The 21,277-nt window shown below is 45.3% G+C and overlaps 1 protein-coding gene across 1 annotated transcript in view; it reads right to left on the bottom strand.

Annotated features, from left to right (window-relative positions):
* Window positions 1–21,277, bottom strand: part of HSPE1 (heat shock protein family E (Hsp10) member 1) — a 53,069-nt gene that overhangs the window by 19,352 nt on the left and 12,440 nt on the right. The window contains exon 2 of the mRNA XM_078680440.1: window positions 14,711–14,875. Coding sequence (XP_078536566.1) covers window positions 14,711–14,875 — 165 coding nt within the window. The remainder of the gene's footprint in view (window positions 1–14,710; window positions 14,876–21,277) is intronic.

The following is a 21,277-nucleotide window of genomic DNA, read 5'->3' as shown; positions in this document are numbered from 1 at the left end:
ATGACTACAGACTATAACACGGGCCCCTTCTGCTAAACGGAAAGTTGGTGGAAAAGAGGGCCCGACTGTGAATCTTGGACAGCAGAGATTATTCTATTCAAAGATGGCGGAGGTTCTTTTTGGTGGAACTCTCGATAGCTGGATTCTCAATTTTTCGGGAGCCTTAAGGATAGTCAATTTAATTCTCAGTTAAGAGAGTACATAGAGCACATGCCTGAACCTTGGTTTGCGAAAGTGGAGACAATAGGCTATGACATTCTGGTATGGTTATTTTACTGTTATAGAAGTATTCTGTTGATGGGTTTGTTGGGTAGGGGTACTTTACAAGAAACATTTATGGAGGAAATGTTTTTTTATTAAGGTCTATGGTAGAGCAGGTTGGATTATTACTTAATTAGCTAGGAGACTAGTGCTTACTATGGCTATTAATGTCTTGATCACTCCCTATTGAGATTAGAATATAGATAGCCCTGGGATTCCCACACAGAGTTTCACATGGACGCTCTTGAAAATACAATTCAAATCTGAAATTGCGTCAGAAATACAATCCTACTTGCAAATATATTAGGCTACAGTATTGAACCTGGCCATTGAATAGGGTTTACTGAAGGTGATAATACATGGATTTCACTTGGGAAAGCTAGCTGCAGAATAGACACTTACAGGGAGGCGTAAGCCAGCTGACAGAAGCCGGCGATTGCTTATGATAGACTACATTTTTTCATATGTATTACAGACACATTACACCGAGGAGAAAAATCTGCTAGCATTTTTGCATGGCGTCTAAAATTAGACAAATAAGACAAGTAGATTGCATATGGAAAATGATGTATGGAAGCAGTTGATATAAGGGCATAAAAGACTCCTCCAAGGATATGTATCTGATATCCAGGATGGCTGTCTCCTACATGGGAAAGTGCTGAGAATTTTTTAAGAGACGCATCCCTTTCACACTGGTCAGATGAAAACTTGCCTCTTTGGTGCCACGCCTCCCTCCCTCCCCTCATGTAAAGAGAATGGTCATTAACCCCTTCCACGCTGATGACGAGCTCAGCTCGTCATGAGTTACGACGCTCGTACGCTGATGACGAGCTGAGCTAGTCATGTAACGCGGCTTTTGAAAAAACGCAGCGCGCAGCGGGAAAACCGCTAGCGCACATGCGGTTAAAGCCACAAACTGCAAGAAGACTAAAGAAATGGACAGTCCACCTGAAGAAGTATAACAAATATGTACGTCTCTTGATCCATAAACAACTAGAGGTCAACGAAGAGGGAGGAGGGACTTCGATAATCTTCAGTGAGGGAAGTACAGATAGTGGTTGTAACTAAGCCAGACAAGAACTTGAAACATTGCTCATCTGATCACCCACTCGCCCCCAAGCATAAACACAAACATATTGAGCAAGGGATTGCCAACCAGACGGGCTGTGGTTCAGGCACTGGCGAAACCTGACCAGTAGGGTTTGTGCCTGGAAGCAATACCACGTTGAATCAGAGGACGTTGATCCATGTAAAACAATTTGTGGAATCAACTGACAGTGAGTTTGCATTGGCCTCCTTCACCCTGGGACTGGTATAGTGTACTGGCAATACCCGTTCTTATTGCTGAACTGTTACAACTTTGGTTCACAGACAAGGTTTTCTACCCAATGTAACCATCCAGTGCAAGTCGGTGGTGTGGTAAATTGGATGCAGGCGTTATACTTTTGGGATGGTGATGTCATGATGCAGAAATACCGTGAGGCGTTTGCAAGCTTATGTTTAATAGTGAGTTGGATAAGAATCGCAATTGGCTGGTTGAAGGAAGGTATCCCAGTGGTGAAAAACAGTTAGGGTATACAGCGGAATGGTCAGCTATAGAGGAACTGCACATTAAGAGTAAATATGGCTCAGTGTCTGAGGATCTAGTCACATTGATAGGACTGTTAAATTCCATGCCCACTTCACCCAATGATCTCCCAGCATAGAGGCATGGCCAATTGTTTCGAATGGCAGTAACTAACGTCAGCACGGTAACTATTCTCAGACGTATGAAAAGGGAAGCAGATTGTGTGAAAGATTTACTTGACCCTCAAACTACACAAAGGTTAATATATCTATTGAGATTTACCGTCTTGCTACATACAGCACTTCTATTCAATGGATACGATGTAACATGTTAATTTGCTATTTAGTGGAAAATAAATAAAATGTATACGTTAAGACGAAACGTTTTGGACGAAACGCTTTGGCTACATATTTTGTTTAGAAAAAGAATAAAGAACTTTTAAAGCCTTACAAAACGGATTCTAGAAAAACGTTATTACATTTGTTTATCTATCTGTTTGTTATTGATCATTTGTAGAGAGTGCTGGATCATAGTGTTTGATCACCCTCACTTTGTGTCAGGTTTTGGAAGCAATTTTGACAGAAGTGCACTGGGTTTCTGACAGTAGGGTCCCTAGTGCCAGATCTCTTTCCCTAAAACTGCAATTGTTCCCCCAATTGGCAATACCTTTAGCACCCCTTGTAAGTCCCTAATCAATGCCCCCGCCCTCATACCCAGAGCAAGGAGGCTAAAGAGCCTCCCCAAGGGCTGCAGTGTCTACTGTGCCACTCTAAGAATCCCCACAGCACCAATATGCAATCTGCCATTGCAGGCTGCATGCTATGGTGCACAGAAAAGCGAAAACCTTTATCCCACACCTCTGCAAGGAAGAACAGGTGTACCTTCATTGAATCGATTGAGTTTTTTTGTTATTTTAAATCGAGCCACTATTCTTGGTGGTTTTCCCCGGGTTGAGTAGACACTTTGTGTTCTCTGGCTGGTCCTGAAGAAGGTGGCATGTCATCCTTGTTTAGCCACCGAAACGCGTCGACTAGAGCCTGACCAAGATCCTGCCTTGTGCAGTTGCTGGATATAGTCTATGGGAACTACTATGTCACTCTGTAGCAGATCATCCCAGATTGATGGAGTGCGAGTTTGGGGAAAGTGGTTGTATGAAAGTGGTTGTGTGAGTTTGTTGTGCGTCGCCTTTCTCGGGGATAACATGTGTGGTGTATATTATGTTATTTGATTTCTTTTTTTGTCCATATACATCCTGATTTTGAATAATCTTTGTATGGCTCATAATTGTAAAAAATAGAAAAATAATTCATATACGTTTTAAAAAAAGTGAATAAGATTACAGAAAATATTTTGATACAAGAAATTAAAAAGATATTTTTATAAATGTTCTGGTGTTCTGAACAGTTTTTGGATGTACTACATAGGCAAAAGGGAAATAATAGTGATGTAAAATAATTGTAGGTAAGAGGGAGATTCTCTGTTGTGATGGTTTTGTAATTCCCCTCTTCTCCCCGACCTTCTATTGCTCTCTTAGAGGGGGTCCCTCCTTTTTCTGCGCAGCACAGAAAAGCGAAGACACAACATGGTACATCTCCTGTGTGCCATGCTTGCATTCTCTGCACGCAGTATAGGTAAGTCACCCCTACAGCAGCCTTACAGCCCTTAGGCAGGGTGCACTATACTCCATCTGTGGACATAACTGCATGAGCAGATATGCCCCTGTGATGTTCAAGTGAACAGGGAAGCCATTTTTAGTACATGTGCTGGACACTGGTATTTTCAAATTCTTCACCTACATGATGGCTTTACTCAAACATGAGAACGTTTGGTATCAAACATCTTGTAATAATAATCCCACACTGATTTTAGTGATGGGTTTATTAATACATACACCCACAGGGCACTGTAGAGGTGTCCCCTGAAAACCTACAGACTACTAGTGTGCTGGCCGACAGGTATAGCCCAGCCTGCAACCACAGACAGGTTTCTGACCCACTGCAGGTGAGAGCTTGCGCTCTCTGAGGGCAGAAACAATGCCTGCTCCGGCCAGAGAGGTCACCTCCTCCAAGCAGGATGGCTAAGTGATCAGCATATCAAGGCAGGAGGCTTGAAAGGCCTCTGCTACCTTTGATATGCAACCTAAGGCTTTCCCAGACATGCAAAATGCACCCCCTACCCAAGGTCCAGTTGGCACCAGGACAGGCCAGAAAATTAGCTAGTCTGGAGGCATGTCCCCCTCTCAGGCTAGTTCCACCCCTAAGGTGGGCTACCTGATGTGGACACTACTTTTAGAATTCTACCATCTTCATTTTGGCAGAATTAGGCTCTCTGGGTCAGGTGTATGCCCTCTTTCCACAGGAAGTGGTTATATAGATGGTGTAGACATCCAAACGTTAAGCAGCCAATTGGCTACTACCCGTCACTCCCCTTAACGACCCTAGATTGAGTTTTTAGGTGGAACACCTGACACCAAGAACTAAGATTTGGGCGGATCCAGAAGAGAGGACAAGGAGCAGCAAGAACAGGAGACTTGCTGTGGCCTTTTGGTGCCAAACCCTGCTTGCACCAGTCTCAATAATTGTAACTAGTGATTCGTCCTGCAGCTGAACAGCTTCCAAGAACCTCGGGAGCCTGTCAGCCCTTCACAAATTGCAAGCAATCTCCCTTGGATTAGAGAAGCTACTCCCCTGCAGTCCACAGGCACCAAAAACGCAAAGGCTGGTGTACCGGGCTGCCGCTCCCCGGCCAGAAGTCTCCAGGACAAGGACCCTGTGTTCCTGAAGGTCAAATCTGCCTCCGCCCCAAGCCATTCCAACCGAGTGAGAGGACACCAGGACCAACCAGAGCCTCACACAACCAATACCTGGGGTACCGGCCCCCTTGCGGCAAACCGAGCCCGTGAGAGTCCAATTCGGACTCCCATTACACCGAGCAGCAATCTAGGGACATCAGCACCAGAGAGACCTAGTTCCGGGGTTGCCCAGCTGTCCCGATTTTGCTCCTTCAACCAGCGTAAACCGACAATTGAAGGGCCGTAGGGCGCACAGAACCCAGTTGACCTTTCCACTCTGCACCTGAGCAGCCTGGGTACTGACAAACTAGCTGTGCCCTCTTGTCCCTCGGACCCTTGTGACCAAAGCCCCCCCCCCCACCCCCTCCCCGTTAGGAGCTCCTGGACTTGTACTTAAGTCCCCCTCTGCAGCCTGTTTCTAGGTGCCCCCCCCCTTCATTCCACTGGCATAGCGCGCACAGCTACCAACCCAACCAGCACCTCGGACCCCAAACTCCTCAGAGCAGGTAACTAGTTACTGCTGGGTGTACTTTGGACCTTGGCCCCCTAGGACCCAGAGCCCCAAAGGAGACCCCCAGAAACTGATTGCAAATAACTGTCTGCAACATATGCCTTTTCTCCCATAGGGAAGCCCTGCTGTATGAAGACAAATAGAACTATTTCCTGACCTGTAAAACATTAATTTCTGCAAAAGTACTTACTTGATAACGAAGTTCTTGGTATCAAAATGTATATAAAATAGGACTCTCTTTCTAAATTGGTCTTGGGTTTATTTTTGAGTGCGTCTCATTTATTGCCTCCGTGAGTACCACAAATGTTTAGCACTACCCTCTGATAAACCTAAAGTGCTCACCCACACTACCACGCACAAAAGAGCGTTTAGTGTTATCATTTTTGCCTCTGTAAACCAATAAGGGTTGCCTGGACTCTTTACATAGTGTACCTAGTTTTGGTGCCCTATATTTATTTATTTTATTTTTTTAGGTTTTTATAAAGCGCGTAGTCACCCGTAAGTATCCCAGCGCTGAACCTAGGCCTCCTGAGGAGAGAGGATGTTAAGTTTCAGGGGAAAAGTAGGGTTTTAAGGGACTTTCTGAATCGTAGGAGGTTTGGTTCTGCTCTGAGATTCGGGGGGAGCGCGTTCCATTTTTTTGCTGTGTTGACTGAGAAGCGGCGACCGCCTGCGCGGGCCTTCTTCACCTTGGGGATCGTGATGAGGTTTCCATGTTCTGAACGAAGGGCTCTCGTAGGTCTGTAGGGTATGATCCAGTTGTTGAGGATTGGGGGGCCCGCGTTCTGCAAGACCTTATGGGCCAAGCAGAGGGCTTTGAAAGTTACTCTTTCCCTAATTGGGAGCCAGTGTAGTTGCCTCAGTGCAGGTTTAGCTGAGGTTCTGGCTGGGTTATTCGTGAGGAGTCGGGCTGCGGCATTCTGGGACTTTTGCAGTATTTGGAGAGTGGATTCCGGTGCTTCGAGGTAAATGGCGTTGCTGTAGTCAAGCCTTGATAGAGTTAGGCCTTGAATCAGCAAGAGTCGGGACTGGAATGGTAATAAGGGGAGCACCTTTCTACATGACCCAAGTAGGCCATAGCAGATGCCGGCCGTTTTTCTTGCCTGTGTTCTAAAGGTGAGGTCTATTAAAAGCCAGCTTGCTATATCTATGTCTGGAGGAGGTTATATGGATCACTAATGGTCCAAACTCCGTCTGCAACTAGGTGTACTAACAAAACTGATATACTGTGCCACCATTTCCAACATTTTTTACCAGCATAAATTGTCCTATAACTAGTCTCTCAAATTCTATCTACTATGTGTTAGATATATTTATTTTTTTATTTATTTTGAAAGTTTTATATAGCGCGAACAAGATCTTTGCAGATAACAGAGCGCTTTACAGAGGCAGGTATAATCATCATCAAGATCATCAAGTTCATGTACATAGCAAAAATATTACGTATAGTACAGGTATGAGGTAGCAAGGCATAGTTGGAACGTATGACAACAAAACGCTGTAAATATACAGAGATGGAGAAAAAAAAGCACTATAGACTAATATAAGTCAAAACACACGTGCAGAGGAATATATAGGCTATATCATAATAAAATACTGGAATACTGTTCGCAGTGTAAGTCAAACGCATTGTTCAAGTGTATTTAGCCATAAGGATACTTTTGACTTCTTTCTTAAAAAGAAGGGAGGAGGAGATGAGCCTCGTTTCAGGAGGAAGTGCGTTCCAGATCCTGGGCGCCATTCCAGAGAAGGAGCGTTTGTAAGTTTTTTCCTTTTGGAATCTTCGCGGTTTCAGCAGAAGATTGTTTGTGCTTCTGGTAGTTCTGGACCCGCCGGAAATTGTCAACTTATGAGTGAGGTAGCTGGGTGATTTCAGGTGAATAGCCTTGTGGGTCATGCAGGCAATTTTCAGCTGTATTCTGGCTTCAAGGGCAGCCAGTTCAAGGATTTGAAGTCAGGGGAGATATGCGAGTGTTTTTTTGATCCAGTGATGAGTCTCGCTGCCGCATTTAGTGACGCTCTGAGGGGTGCAGTTGTCGTTAGGGGGAGGCCGCAGAGGGCCACGCTGCCGTAGTCTATGCGAGGAATGACTAGAGCTTGTACAGCTGTTTGGAAGTCTTTTGCTGGAAGGAAGGGTTTCAGTTTCCTCAAGGTATTTATTTGGAAGTTCGCCCCCTTGGTAGCCTTGCTGATATGCTGCTGCATGTTGAGGTTGGTGTCAAGTGTTATGCCCAAGGATTTTGCTGAGTCCACGATGGTCGGTTGGACATTGAGTGCTGTTAGGTGCCTAAGCCATGTTAAAGCGGAGGATATTTTCGAGGGAGGTGAGATTAGGAGGAACTTAGTCTTCATAGCATTGAGTTTGAGGTGGTTATCGGCCAGCCAGGATTGGGTGCTTCTGATCGTCGAGTTCAGACTCAGGATGTCTTTGGGGGAATGTAACTTGAGATATATTTGAGTGTCATCGGCGTACATGTGAAAGTGTACATTGGATGTTTGTAGCAGGGTGGTGAGAGGCTCCATAACTAGGTTGAACAAAGTAGGAGATAGGCAGGATCCTTGAGGGACACCTAACGATACCGGTACTGGGGAAGACATCAGGTTTTTGCTCTTGAATTTTTGAGACCTGTTGTGTAGGAAGGAAGTGAACCAGCTAAGCACAGTCCCAGAGAAGCCCATTCTTGTCTTTAGGAGATCGAGTAAGTTCTCATGTTTCACTGTGTCGAATGCTGAAGAGAGATCAAGAAGGATGAGGAGGCAGGTATTATTTTGATCTAAGATTTGGATGGCATCGTCAATTATGTGGGTCATAGCGGTTTCAGTGCTGTGCCCAGCTCGGAAGCCTGATTGGTGTGGGTTGAGGAGATCAAACTGTTCGATGTGCTTTGTCATTTGTAATTGGACGCATTTTTCTAAGAGTTTGGCGAGAGTGGGAATGTTGGTAATCTGACGGTAGTTGTTTAGATCAGTGGGATCGGCTGTTGGTTTCTTCAGTAAAGGTGTAACTTGTCCAACTTTGAGGGAGTCCGGGATGGTTCCTTGTAGTAGTGAGCTATTGATAATTTTAGTCCAGAGTGGGAGTAGCAGAGGGATGAAGTCTTTTACGGCGTTAGCATGAAGAGGGTCAGTGAGGTGATTGGATGGTTTTAGGGTGCTGAGTATTCTGTCAATTTCTTCTTCAGAGTAAGTGTCAAAGGATGACCAGGTCGCATTGTTTTTTAGTTTATTGGGAGTTATGCAGTTGGGTATTGAGTAAAGGCTTGCGTCATTGAGGAGGTCTCTCCTTATATTGTCAGTTTTTTTGTTAAAGAAGGATGAGAAATCTTCACAGGAAGGAGTAGTGCTCATAATGTCGACACCTGGGGGTTGTTCCTTAGATTGAGATCGGATTAGCTCGAACAGTTTACTTGGACGGTTTTTTGCTTGGTCTAGCTGGAGTCTGAAGAACTCTGATTTTGAACGTTTTATTTTCCTGAAATATGCATTTCTCTTTTTCCTCAGAGTTTTAAGATGCAGTGCCGAGGGAACTAATCTCCAGGTGCGCTCTGCCATTCGCATAGCCCGTCTCCCTTCATTGAGACTCCTGTTGTACCAGGGGTTGGATATCTTAGTGGATACTCTTTTCAGTTGCATTGGAGCGGCCTCATTGATTATTGAGGCCATGGAGTTGAGATAGTGGTCAGTTAGGTCCTGGACGTCAGTAACGTCGGTAGGGGGGAGTAGGAGATTGCAGCTGTTAGGGGGTAGAGAGTTTGGATCGAGTTTCTTCATGTCTCTTTTCCAAACTTTGGGCATGGCGTATTGCACCGGGATGAGTTTTACTTTTTCCTTGATGAGGAATGTGATAATATGGTGGTCTGACCAGTCACAGGGTTGGATTGAGTCAAGTTGAGTGGTGCCTTCTTTGGAGATGACCAGGTCGAGGATAGAGCCTTTGTCATGTGTTGGAGTGTTGCAAATTTGCGTGAGGTCAGAAGCGATAAGGAAATTTTTGAGGCTATTAACTACTGCGTCACTGCTATCATTCCAGTGGAGATTGTAGTCACCAAGGTAAATTTGTGTGTTTTGCCGTCCTGCGTTGATAGATATTGTGTCCATGAGTTGTTGGGAGAAGAGGAGGTTGTCCCCCGGGGGGTGGTACATGATGTGTATTGAACATACAGGTTTGTTCTCACTGATGACATCAAGGCAGAAGTATTCACAGGAGGTAAGAGAAGGGGCGGTGACTTTATTAATAGAGAGGTTGCTCTTGTAAATGCAGGCGATTCCGCCGCCTGTCTTGTTGGACCTGTCAAGTCTAGTGATGCAGTAGTTGGGGGGGGACTAGGATATCCATGATAGGATTGGAGGATTCAGTTAACCATGTCTCAGTTAGTATGGCCAAGTCAAGGTTCCTAGACAGGATGAGGTCAGCGACCTCAGTCGAGTGTTTTTGGGCCGATCTACAGTTGAGAAGTGTGCATTTGAGTCTGGGGGTGCAAGGGGAGGTGGAGGGGTCCATAGTGAGAGGGACTTTAGTGAGGTTGTCGGGAACAGAGTCTCTGTTGCTATGCGTGGGGTGCCTAATAGGGTTGGAGAGAATCGTAGGGATGGACATGTGCGTGGAGGCTAAGCTGTTTTGGGTTGCCGGGACATATGTGCTGAGTAGGGTGTGTATATCGCGGTCCGAGAGAGTCTTGATTGCGCGCTGGGGCGGTTGGCGGTATTGCGAGAGGGGATGGAGGTCCAATGTAAGGAGCGATTAGGATGTGACTTGGTGCGCTTAGGCCTGTTGGAGGTATTGCGAGAGGGAATAGAGGTCCCAAGTATGGGGTGCCTAGGATGGGGGGGGGGGGGGGGGGGGGGGGAGTTGATTCGTTGAGACGTGGTGGAGAGGGGGGATACTCGGTGTGCGTGAGGAGTGACTGAGTGTGTGGAGATCTTCTTTCACTTGGAGGAGGGTGGTCATGATTGCGTCCAGCGTTCCATTGGGTATGGGGTTAGAGTTATTGGAAGGGTAATCAGTAACAGGTGGGGTGAGGCAAATACGAGACGTGTGGAAATTGTTCGAAGCGGGGGGGCAAGTGTAGTAATGGGGAGTGAGAGTGGGGGGGGGAGGGGGAGATGTTGAGGGGGGAGTGGGGACCAGGAGTGGAGGGGGAGCTAAGGGTGGGGAGTGAACTGTTGAGGGACGAGTGGAGGCTAGGAGTGGCGGAAGTGCAGGGAGTGGGGGGGAGATGTTGAGGGAGGGGTGGGGGCCCGGAGGGGGGGAGCAGGGAGTGGGGGGAGAGAGGGCACCGTTGGAGGGGGAGCTAGGTGCGGCAGGAGTGTAGGGAGTGGGTGGTGATATTGAGGGGGCATTTGGGATGGCATAGAGTCGGGTTGTGAGGGTCAGAGGCGGTGGGTCGTTCTGCGGTGTTAGTTGGAGGTGAGGAGTTCAGGTTCAGTTGGATTGGGGTATGTGTGGAGGGCCAACCATTGGGGAGGTGCTCTTTGAAAGTGGGGAACAGGTTGTCGAGTAGTTCCAGGTTTCTGTCTGTGGATTGAATTAGAACAATCCCATTATTGTAAATAGTAATGGCTGTGCTGCCTGGGAAGAGTTTAGATGGTGCGATGGAGAGAGTTAGTCCATGAGCGGATTTCCTGGTGGTGGAGACGTTGAGTAGGGTAAAGAACGCTTTCTTCCATTGAGCTCTGCGTGTGGTGTGGAAGATGATATCAGTGTTCAGGGATCCATTTACCGGAGAGAAGTAGGTGTCGGCAAAGGGTGTTTCAGGGTGGGACCTCAGGAAGTTGTGTTTAAAGCGTTTAGCGGCTTTTTTTGTGAGTGCGGGTGGGTAGATTATTTTATACGTGTGCTTGCCGCAGTGATCCATGTTAGGATGGCGTCAAGGCGGGTGTGGGGGAGTGAACAGAGTAGGTATACAAGAGCACAGGTAAATGCAGACAATAAATTACAGATAAATGCCGATAATATGTCACATGGGTCATAAGGGATAAATGCAAACACTATGTTACGTGGATCAAAAGAGGCACTAGCGAAGAAGCAAAATATATGTGTTAGCAGCATACACCATTATATAATAATCAGATATGCGTATAATACAGATGGACTAATGTAGCAAAATATATACATATGCCCACAGCAAGTTAAGATGTCAAGTGAACTAATGAACAGCCAGAGGTGTAGGAGGTAGCGATCGGTGCAAAGTAAATTAGGTGTAGGTAAATATATACAAGACACAGGTAGAAGTATAATACTGCAATAAAGGCATACACTAAATGCCGATGATATGTTACATGGGTCAACAGGGATAAATGCCAACACTATGTTCCATGGATCAAAAGAGGCACTAGAGGCAAATCAAAATATATGTGTTAGCACCATGATACAAGTAGAAGTATAATACTGCAATAAAGGCATACACTAAATGCCAATAATCTGCTACATGGGTCAAAAAGGGATAAGTGCAAACACTATGTTACATGGATCCAAAGAAGCACTTAGTGAAAAATCAAAATATATGTGTTAGCAACATACACACTTCACACAAATTCTATTGCTCAGCAAACTGTTCAAGATGGCTGCCAAAATAGTGAATAAGGCAGCAGTGTTAGTCCTTTGTCTGTTGTTGTCTGTGTTCAGAGAGCTCAGTTTCCCTTTCTACTGAGGGCGAGTTAGTCTTATTTCTATGTACATGCTTCCTAGTTGCTGCTTGGAGGGTAGGAAAGAGACTTATCTCAATTTAGGTGACCCTTGATCTGGTTGGAATGCATCCTCACGGTCAACTCGGGGCGGTGGTGGTGCAGGAGGGGATTTATTTCTACAGTTTTATGGCCCCAGCCATTTTGAACAAAGGAGATGTGTACCGGCAAACGAGGTAGATAAATACCTTCTTGTAGATCTCTATGTTGTTACCAGCAAGTGTTGCACAGTGGTGCACACAAGGAACACTGCTACAGCGCGCAGCGCCCACTGGCAGGATTACGTGCATGCAGCCCCTTCCGACTTCGATCGGCGTTGTTTTAATATGCCCTATTGGCAGTTCCCTCTCCTGTGGTTCTCCTGGACCACGCCGTGTTGCCATGTGCAATCCCGTCCGCCTCGGTCTCCGAACCCAGGCATCTCCGCTGGTCAGCGGTGCAACCACCGCACACCTCAAGTTCCCAGCGCAGACATTGTAGGCTCCAGTCTTCCGCCGTCAATTATCCACCCCGGGTCCCGCCCGCCTCAGTGCTCAATTCCCGCCGCTCCTTGGGCGGCGGCGCCCCTCCTCTGATCGCCTCCGGCTCCCGTCACATGCGGGGAAGGCTCGACGTACCTCCGGGCAATCCCGTCCTCCCCAGGGCTCCGCTCCGTCAGCCGCGGCTCCTGTGGCGGCGCAACACGTCTCTGCACGCCTCCCGCTGTGTGGAGTAGACCCTCCAGAGCCTGCCGATATCTCCTGGCACCAGCACACCAACCTCTGCCGCTAGCGCACGCCTCAATGGCCAGACCGCTGGTGTGTCCACTTCTGCCAGGTCCGGCGCCAGCAATGGTGCTTGCAGGCGGGTTGGTCACCTCCGGTGCACAACCACAGCTCGTCCCAACGGCCGCCACTGACTCACGGGCAGCCACCACTTGAACAGGCCACCTTGTCGTGCTCCGCGACGGCCAGGGGGCGCCCAGGGACCGGCGAGGAAATCTTTGCTGACTCGGTCCTCTCCTGCGATGTTCCACCTCCCGGCAGGTCGGGGATCCCCAGCAGGTTTTCGACCTCCGCCAGGCAGGTAAGGAAGACGATCGTTGATTGAATGTACATCCAGTTACTTGTTAATCCCGTTACTTGTCAATCCAGTTACTCGGTTGTTTTGTACAGAAAGATGTACGTGCAGCAGGGTGCTAACGGAGATAGACATCAGAATTGGGATCTCCAGCACTTGGCACGGCGGCCATCTTGGTACAAAAAATATAGTTCTGTGGCTCACATCTTCACCCTCAAGGAGTACTGTATTGCCTCATGCCATATACAATTAGTACCGTCTTAGTGGGTATTGTAGGAAGTGGCTCTTTATAAGATATACCAAAATTAGGTATATTGAGCAAAGAGTCCAGGTATTCCCTTACTATACGAAAGGGACTTCGCTCAAGCAAGCCCAAGGTGTTCTTCTAGGGGGTAGTGTGGTCGAGCAGCCTTAAGCTTATCAGAGAGGAGTTTTAGACATCTGAAAAATACACACAATCAAATAATGCACACAACTCAAAGAGATCCACACCAATTAATAAAAATAACATGAATCTTTATACATATTTAGGCACCAGAATCAATACATTTCGAAATAGAAGTAGTTTGCATTTTCAAAAGTCGACACTTAGTGCAACTTTCAGTAGCTGCAATGTCATCTTATTGGTGGATAAACAAATATGGCATACAGGTAGAGTACAGCAACTTACGAGACCAATTCCCTTGACTTAAGGTAAGTACTGGGCAAGGTCTGAGGCAGCACCAAAAGGTTACACCGGGCGGCACTCGGGCAGCCGGTTGCAGAAGAGCAACACAGTGTTGGATGCCTAATGTTTGACTATGGGGATTGGTTGTCATGAAATGAGCCTGCAGGTTTGAACTGGAAGGCCAGTTGGGCAGATCTAACAAGTTGGCTCAGCTCTCGCAATGCTCAGGGACACCTTTGGTCCACTACTCCACAGGCCAGGTGCGATGGGTGCAGAGGTGTCCTTAGAAGTCAGGTATACAGGAGCGTAAGAGTTTTTTCCCCAATGTGGGTTCTTACTCTGATGCACTGAGCTTTTTCTTTTGAGAGTTTACTGGTAATACAAATGGAGTATATGTTTGACCTCTGCAGTGACAGCAAAGGCAAATAATGTTGGGTTCCACTAAAATGGCAGAACTCTGAAGATATTCTGCACCTCAAGTGAAGACTGCCCTACTCTATGTGGACTGCCCCTTTGCCCTGGTATGGAGACGATTGCCTATTACATAATGGTCTAATCAGCTTTCTAAAACATGCCAAGGAAAGCAAAAAAATGTACAGCGTGGGGGTGGTGGGACCATATCCATCTGTGCCCATCAACCGCACCTCAGAGCCTTACTACACCAATACAAGTGAAAACCTAGAAATGACACTCCTAATACTAAGTTACAAAATTAAAGAATCTGTGTGAAGCATCAACAAAGTTGTAAAGTCAGTGTCTATGCCATAGGTGTCCTATAATCTTGTCTGTATAGTTCTTTTCTGTCAGAAATCCAATATTAATTTAAAAACAACAAAAAGTGTTTTGCCTTTTTTAGCTCCCATGGGAAATTTTACCCAGTACTACAGCAAAAAACAGATTATACCAACCTTTGCACACATGCCATAACTCATGATTGCTTCCATGGTTAGTGTGCCACGTGGCCAATGTCACAGAAAAGGGCTCTCTAACCTGCACAAAACATGGTGGATGAGAGTGATGCGTGTGTTGTGTACCATAACTGTCAAGTTTCACGTTTTTGGGGGGGTGTTTGTCTTTGCTGAACATAACTAACCTTAACCTATGCTATTTTCTGTGAATATACAGAAGTGTGCACTGCCAGTAAAGTGATGAATTCAGAATTATGTTTACCTTTCCTTTAGAGCCTGTTCCAATTGCCATTACGGTTGCCTGCAATACTTTCCCTTGAGATTTTTCTGGAAGCATAATTCCTCCTTTCGTCACAGTCTCGGCAGCAAATCTCTCAACCAGAACACGATCAAAGAGTGGAAGAAATTTCTTAAATGCCTGACCTGCCTGTTGACAAAAAAAAACACAAAGCTGAATCATATATTCACATACCTTTCTCCAGTAGCACGATACTTAATGTTCACATTAAGAGCATTGACTTTACAATAAAATGATAATGCTCCTCCTCTAGGTTGGTTCAAGGTACACCACTTAGTCAGTATTTTCTACTGATAATACTATGCAAGAATCAGGTTTGCAAAAGCTGGAAGATGGGCTACTACCTCGGCCTATGTTGACTTCCTAGCCCAAAGACTGAGTTTCAGTCACCTAAACAAACAAGCATTTGCAATGCAATAGGTTTCGCATTTACACTAGTTTATGTCATTGGCATTGTAAATGACAATGCTTTTATTTATGTTTTGGTTTTAAAACATAAAAGGCATTGTCATTTACAATGCCAATGGCTTAAACTTGCGTAAACGCGAGACCTATTGCACTGCAAATGCTTGTTTTAAATGTATAGACAATGGATGCAGACATTTTAAATAATTGAATTTTGGGAAGCGTGCAATTTAAGGGCAGCCAAACATAGCTAGAGAGGAATATAAAAATAAACAAGAGCAATACTGGGGAAAGTTCCTTGGAGTTCATTGCAAGCTTCAATCAGCTGTAAATAGCCTCTCTGGACATCCCCAGAAGACTAGAGCCAGCAGGGGACTCAGTAGCCACACCCATAAACAGGTAGGTGGGTGAAAGGCACATGCACGGCCCAGGTTCTCTGCACGTCTACCTGCTTCCTCTGCATGCCATAGGCTTTTCTCTGCACATCAAGTCTCTTAGCAACTGTAAGACTTGAAAATGGACAACTTCTGCAGTCAATTAAGTCCAGAGATATATATATATATCTTTATAATAAATACTTCCTATACAACTGATATTAAGCTTATATTAAATTACTACCGTATGTATAACTCTAGGGACCACTGTTTAGTGTTAGCAGCCATTTTACAGCAGGAACAAAAATAAAGGACAGGTCAGCGAGATGCGACAAGAAGCACAGGCAGGGCTGGGCCCGAGGTGGAAACACGGAGTTCTTTCCAACAGTATGGATTACCGATGAAAAGCGATCTCGCAATCAGTCCGTGCGAGCGTGTAATGACTGGGGCGGCTTAATTTCCAGACTGGATATTTATTTTTTTGAGAAACAAAAAATAACAAAAAACACAAGTTTACCTGCTGTTCGATGTTGAGCAAGAGGCAAAGCAATAGCGATTAATCCGCCCTCAGCCGCGCTATCTAAAGCTCACCAGGAGCCTTCGAGCGCCAACATCAATACGGCTTCCAGGTGAGGGTGGAACGTGGAAATAAACACAAATTATCAACACCGTCTCTTGTACTGCCCAATTCTTTCTGCTTTGGAGACATTTGCTAAGAGTGCGCTAGTTGAGACTTCCTCGGATGGTAAACCATTCCAGTTTTATGTACACCAGGGAGTACAACAAGCTGTCTCTGCGTGTACTCCGAGAGCAGACCTTGAGCACGGCACTATGCCAGAGGCAAAGATCAGTGGAGAAGAAGCCTTTGGCCGCCGGCTGCCCTCCTCCACCACGTCACTTCCAACTCACCCGGAATACAGTCACGGAGGGAGCCACGCGACACTCGCCTCCCCCTCCCCCTCCCCCACCCCCACCGTGCAGCCATAAGTTCTCCAGGCGGGGCTGGCAGTAAGGAATGCGCTCGGCCAGGAGCAAGGTGGGAAGTGTGCAGCACTAGGGCTGTGGATCTCGCCTCTTCAAACACTACTGATGCACTGTAGAGAGCCCGGGTGCTCGCCCTCCCAAGCCCTGTAAGTGTAACAGAATTTGCAGGCGACCACTAGGACCTCCCGTTCCGTCTGGAGCCCCCAGACGCAGCTACGCTACCAAGAGCCTGCCTGTGCCTAATGCGCCTCCCGGTCGGCAGCTCGCTGTGCGCTAATCGGTGGGGGGGGTGGGGAATGCCTAACACCAGACGAGGGGGGGGGGGTGCTGCGCCTAACTCCCCCCACCGGCGGACAACAAGGGGGGGGGGGGGTGGGAGAGGGGGGACATTATTAAAGCAAGTGCGGCCAAGATCTGAAAATTACAAAGAAAGAGCGTGGTGTCCCTGAAGCGGGCACCGCGCTCCGAATCAAAGTAGAAATAAGTGAATAAACGGAGCGCGGTGCCCGCTCCAGGGACACCGCTCTCTAAATCACATTAAAACAAACAGGGCAGAGGGGGCCACACTCTAAAGGACAAAAAAAGTGCTTCCAGAGCGTGTAACTCCGTGAATGAGAGATCCAATCGGGCGGGGCCAGGTCCCGGGCCGGCGAGGCAGAAAAGAAAAAAACTCACGGGGGTGTCCCGGGCCGGCAGCCAATGACAGCGCGGCCCGGGACAAAGGGGCGGGACTTAAAAAAAGTCCCAGAAACGCCCCCGAATCGCGTTTTCACCAGAAAACGTGATTGACAGCCTCTGTCTCCCAATGGCTAGCCTCCATTTATGGAGCTAGCCAATGAGAGACAGAGGGGGAACCAAAGTCGATATGTAGGATCATGAGGTTTCGCCATGGGCGGGGCAACTGCTACGCAGTTGCAACGCCCAGGGCGAAACCTAAAAAGTACGTTTATTTAGATCGGTAGAATAAAACACAAATGTTTCTGCCAGGACACTAGGGCAGACTGTAGCAATCCATCCCACTTGTACAGTTGGATCTCAACGCATCACTGCACTGTTGACAGATCTTCAATGACCACCAACCATGCTCTGATCTGGCTTTACCATATTATGTACAGACACTCATGGGGGGAGAAAAGATTTTCTCTGAAGAGAAAACTTTGCTTTCTACCACTATTGCACGTGTTAAAATTACCTCCTGGTAAAATTCACATTATGCGTTTAAACTTTCGTAACATTTACAAATTTACTCTTTGCAAAGTTTGGTATGAACATGTGGCGGAAACACTGCAAATTTCGGAGGGGGGGAACTCTGAACATCAAAGATTTTACCCTGATAAGATGTAGCTACAAATCAATACACACGATTCTGCAACAGAAAAGCAAAAATGACTAAAGCGCATAAGCAGCATCAACCTACTCATCCTCACTTTTTGCACTAACCATTATACAGCGCCTTTCTCCGTAAGTCACAGAAACCGATAGAAGTGCACTTTTCAGAGGACGAAAATATCTACAATATGCAATCCTACGCTGCCAAAAGGCAATAACTCCGACTATATGGCACCGACCTACACATTAACAAGGTTTAATTCAGTAGGCATAAAATATTTATCTCTTACTTAAAAATAAAAATTCCTAATAAATTGTTCTTCAAGTAAGAACAAATCTGTCCACTTCTTCTGGATAAAGCTCTGGATGGACCACCAATTACTGACCGTACTGAGCAGAGGGCACATTATTTATATGTACCACGTTTCAAGAGGCATTTCATCAGCCTCTGGCTTCACCTCGGAAGCCTACTAGTAAGCTAAATTAACGCCAATTCTTAAATTATGCGCCAGTAAGCACTTTAGTCTAATATGGAATCGTTTTCCGATTAGACAATTATATCTGGCACTACAACATGAATAGCCAAGTCATTGCAACTCAGATATGTTATGCACGACCATGAATGCTCTTACATCTGCTGTGTAGGTATCGTATGGTAGCATTTGCATAGCGCTTACAATACGTATGTGGAGTGCTGAATCGATTACCAACTCGGATAGTAAGCTACACTGTGTAGGGTGTGTGGCTAGGAGGGCGTTTTCGTTTTGAGCAGACATAGGTAGAGTTATCATACAGATGTGGGCGAGCCACTGAAAGCTTGAGCCAGGCTGAAGCCTGGCTCTGCTGAAGGTCCTCTTGGAAAATCGAGCCCATAACGAGCAGAGCTTTCATCCTCCCTCTACCAGGATGTGGCGTTACGGACAGAGCTGTAGACTGTGGAATTTGGGAGAATGGTAAGAGTCTCTGCTTCGGCTCAACATCCTATGATTCTGAGCAAATCACTTATTCTTCCAGTGCCTATAAAAAAAACATGAATGTGACTTTGCGTAATGTAACTGGTGTTCATAGTAATACCTTTGGGCTGAGTTTGCACTATACGAAAACTGCCGAAAAATGCACAAAGAGGTAAGAAATAAAGCTTTAACATAAAAAGCAAAGACAAAGCAATGCCCATGTAGTGGCTGATTTGTACAAACAGAAAACCTCGATAAATCACGTCTTCCCCACCTAAATTATGCCACCTCAGGTAAATATTTTAATTAAAACTGCTTCTTCTTTATCATTGCTTATGAAAGCACTTCCAAATATGTGAGCTCTGAATACCAGTAGTACAAAAACCTATTGTGTTTGCTTTAATAGAGTGTATATAATGTTGCTGTATTCAACTCCGGGGCACATACAGGGTTTATATGACAAATGACTTGCCTCTCAGTTCATCATCGGTTCATGATTAACAAGCATTTGCAATGCAATAGGTCTCGCATTACTGAAAGTGTGAGCTATTGGCCTTGCATTATTGTTTGCAAAAGCAATAGCTCAAACTTTCAGTAATGCAAGACATATTGCATTGCAAATGCTAGTTTTTGTTTGTTGCTTCTAAATACACTAGTTCCCTTTTTTAAGCCGTGCTGTGCGAAGCCACAACTACCTCGGGTTAAACTAGAGGTCTTACAAACGAGCCTGACTAGACACAAGAGCGTTTTGTGAGAGTATTACACAGTAAGGTTTGACAACCATACAGTATAATATACCACAATCCTCACACTTATGAAATCAAAGAATAAATGACAACTAAACTGTAAACATCACTCCCTTCAATCCTTCAGGATAGATGTTTTTCTACCTTGAGGGAAAAGAATTTTCAAATACCTTTCAGTTTGTGTTAACAATTGCAAATGTGTTTTTACACCTTTCTAAAGAGTACAAAAGGTTTAGTGTAATTGCACATTACATGGATTATAAGTGCACTGCTGTTTTATTGTTCCGTGTTGTACAATTCACAATTAGCCTAAGTGTAGGCTCATTCTGAAGTTGGCACAACGAAGCAAGAATTGCGGATTTAGGGAAGTCAGCCTTTTTACTGTAACTCCTTCATTTTTCCCACAAGAAGAGCACAGCACTTTTTCATTATTGTCTATTTGTAATTTCAGTAGTACCACATGTGCTTTACTCCATGTAATGGCATTTAAAATAAAAAAAAGAAAAGAGTATATACGGTATGTAGATCTGAAATATATGGAATTTAGCATTAAATGAGCCACATGACATGGGGCGGGCGAAGCTTCGATTCCTTTATAAGGCAATCCAACCTTATAATATTTTTGATTCTTGCGGTCTGCTTTTGCTTAAAATGTGTATATAATTTCCATGAGCTTTCCTGAGTATCCTTTTTCTTCTACACTAAGCATGCGCAGTTATGCATTTTTACCTAATTTAAAGTACAATATAGTCCATCTTATGAGGGTGCCATCCATGGACCACAGGTAAAGAGGTATTGTCTATTTGTATAAAATATTAGCCCTGTGTACCTTCGTACTTCATTTTGTAAAACTGGGAGTACTTAAAGGTGATTCAGTTTGTATTTCGGGCATGACCACCAAAAACACATATTGCAATGAGGGGACAAGTCAAACTCTTTGAAAGTAGTTGGACGGTAGCTCCCTCTTAAAGACAATTTAGACAAGAGACAAACTTTGCTTTGACCAACATAGTTTATATAGAAATTAGCTAGCAACTGGGAAATGAAAAATGTGCGAAAGCACATACCAATAGTCTGGGTTCCCCAGAAGCAAATTTGAGCTCTACACAAAAATGTGTGCCTATTAAAAATACTTGAAGTGCAAAAAAAATATTCATGCCATGAAGAGCAAAGTGTATGAGACTGTCCATCATTGTTACCTGCAAGTTATTTGGTCATTATAATGTGTGCAAGAAAGTTAAATAAAATCAGAATTTCTGACATTAAAATAGAAGCAAATATGGTATGAATGTATTTTCTTGCAAGAAAATCTGTAAACAATACTGTGGCAATCGTTTGTGGCCAGAGTATTTCTAAAGTATGTGCTTTGTCTTTATCCTACTGCTCAACTATTCTGATGTGCTGCTAAAATCATAATGCTCAATGTGCTAAACAGCATATCAAGGGTGTTACCCAGGTAAGAAAGGAATGTTCCACGTACGAGTTGTGGAGCTGAAATATACGTGGGCTGCTTATCATTCTACGATCTGCTTAGCGTGAATGGCTAGGGACTATTAACATGCAAACCTTGTGCTAAGCAGGACTCAATGTAGTAAGGATCCATTTTCTGACACTAGATCACTAACTAGTTCAACCAAAGTGGAATAGAGAAAGATAATAAAAACACTGAAAGGAGGAAATGCACTAGTGCATGTTGGCTGAAAATCCCACATAAGAGCTTTAAGGATGTCCCACAAAAGG

This window comes from Lissotriton helveticus, chromosome 3_1, assembly GCF_964261635.1.
Source record: "Lissotriton helveticus chromosome 3_1, aLisHel1.1, whole genome shotgun sequence".
Taxonomy (NCBI): domain Eukaryota; kingdom Metazoa; phylum Chordata; class Amphibia; order Caudata; family Salamandridae; genus Lissotriton; species Lissotriton helveticus.
Note: the sequence above shows the minus strand (reverse complement) of the source record. Positions and strands in the feature narration are given on the sequence as shown.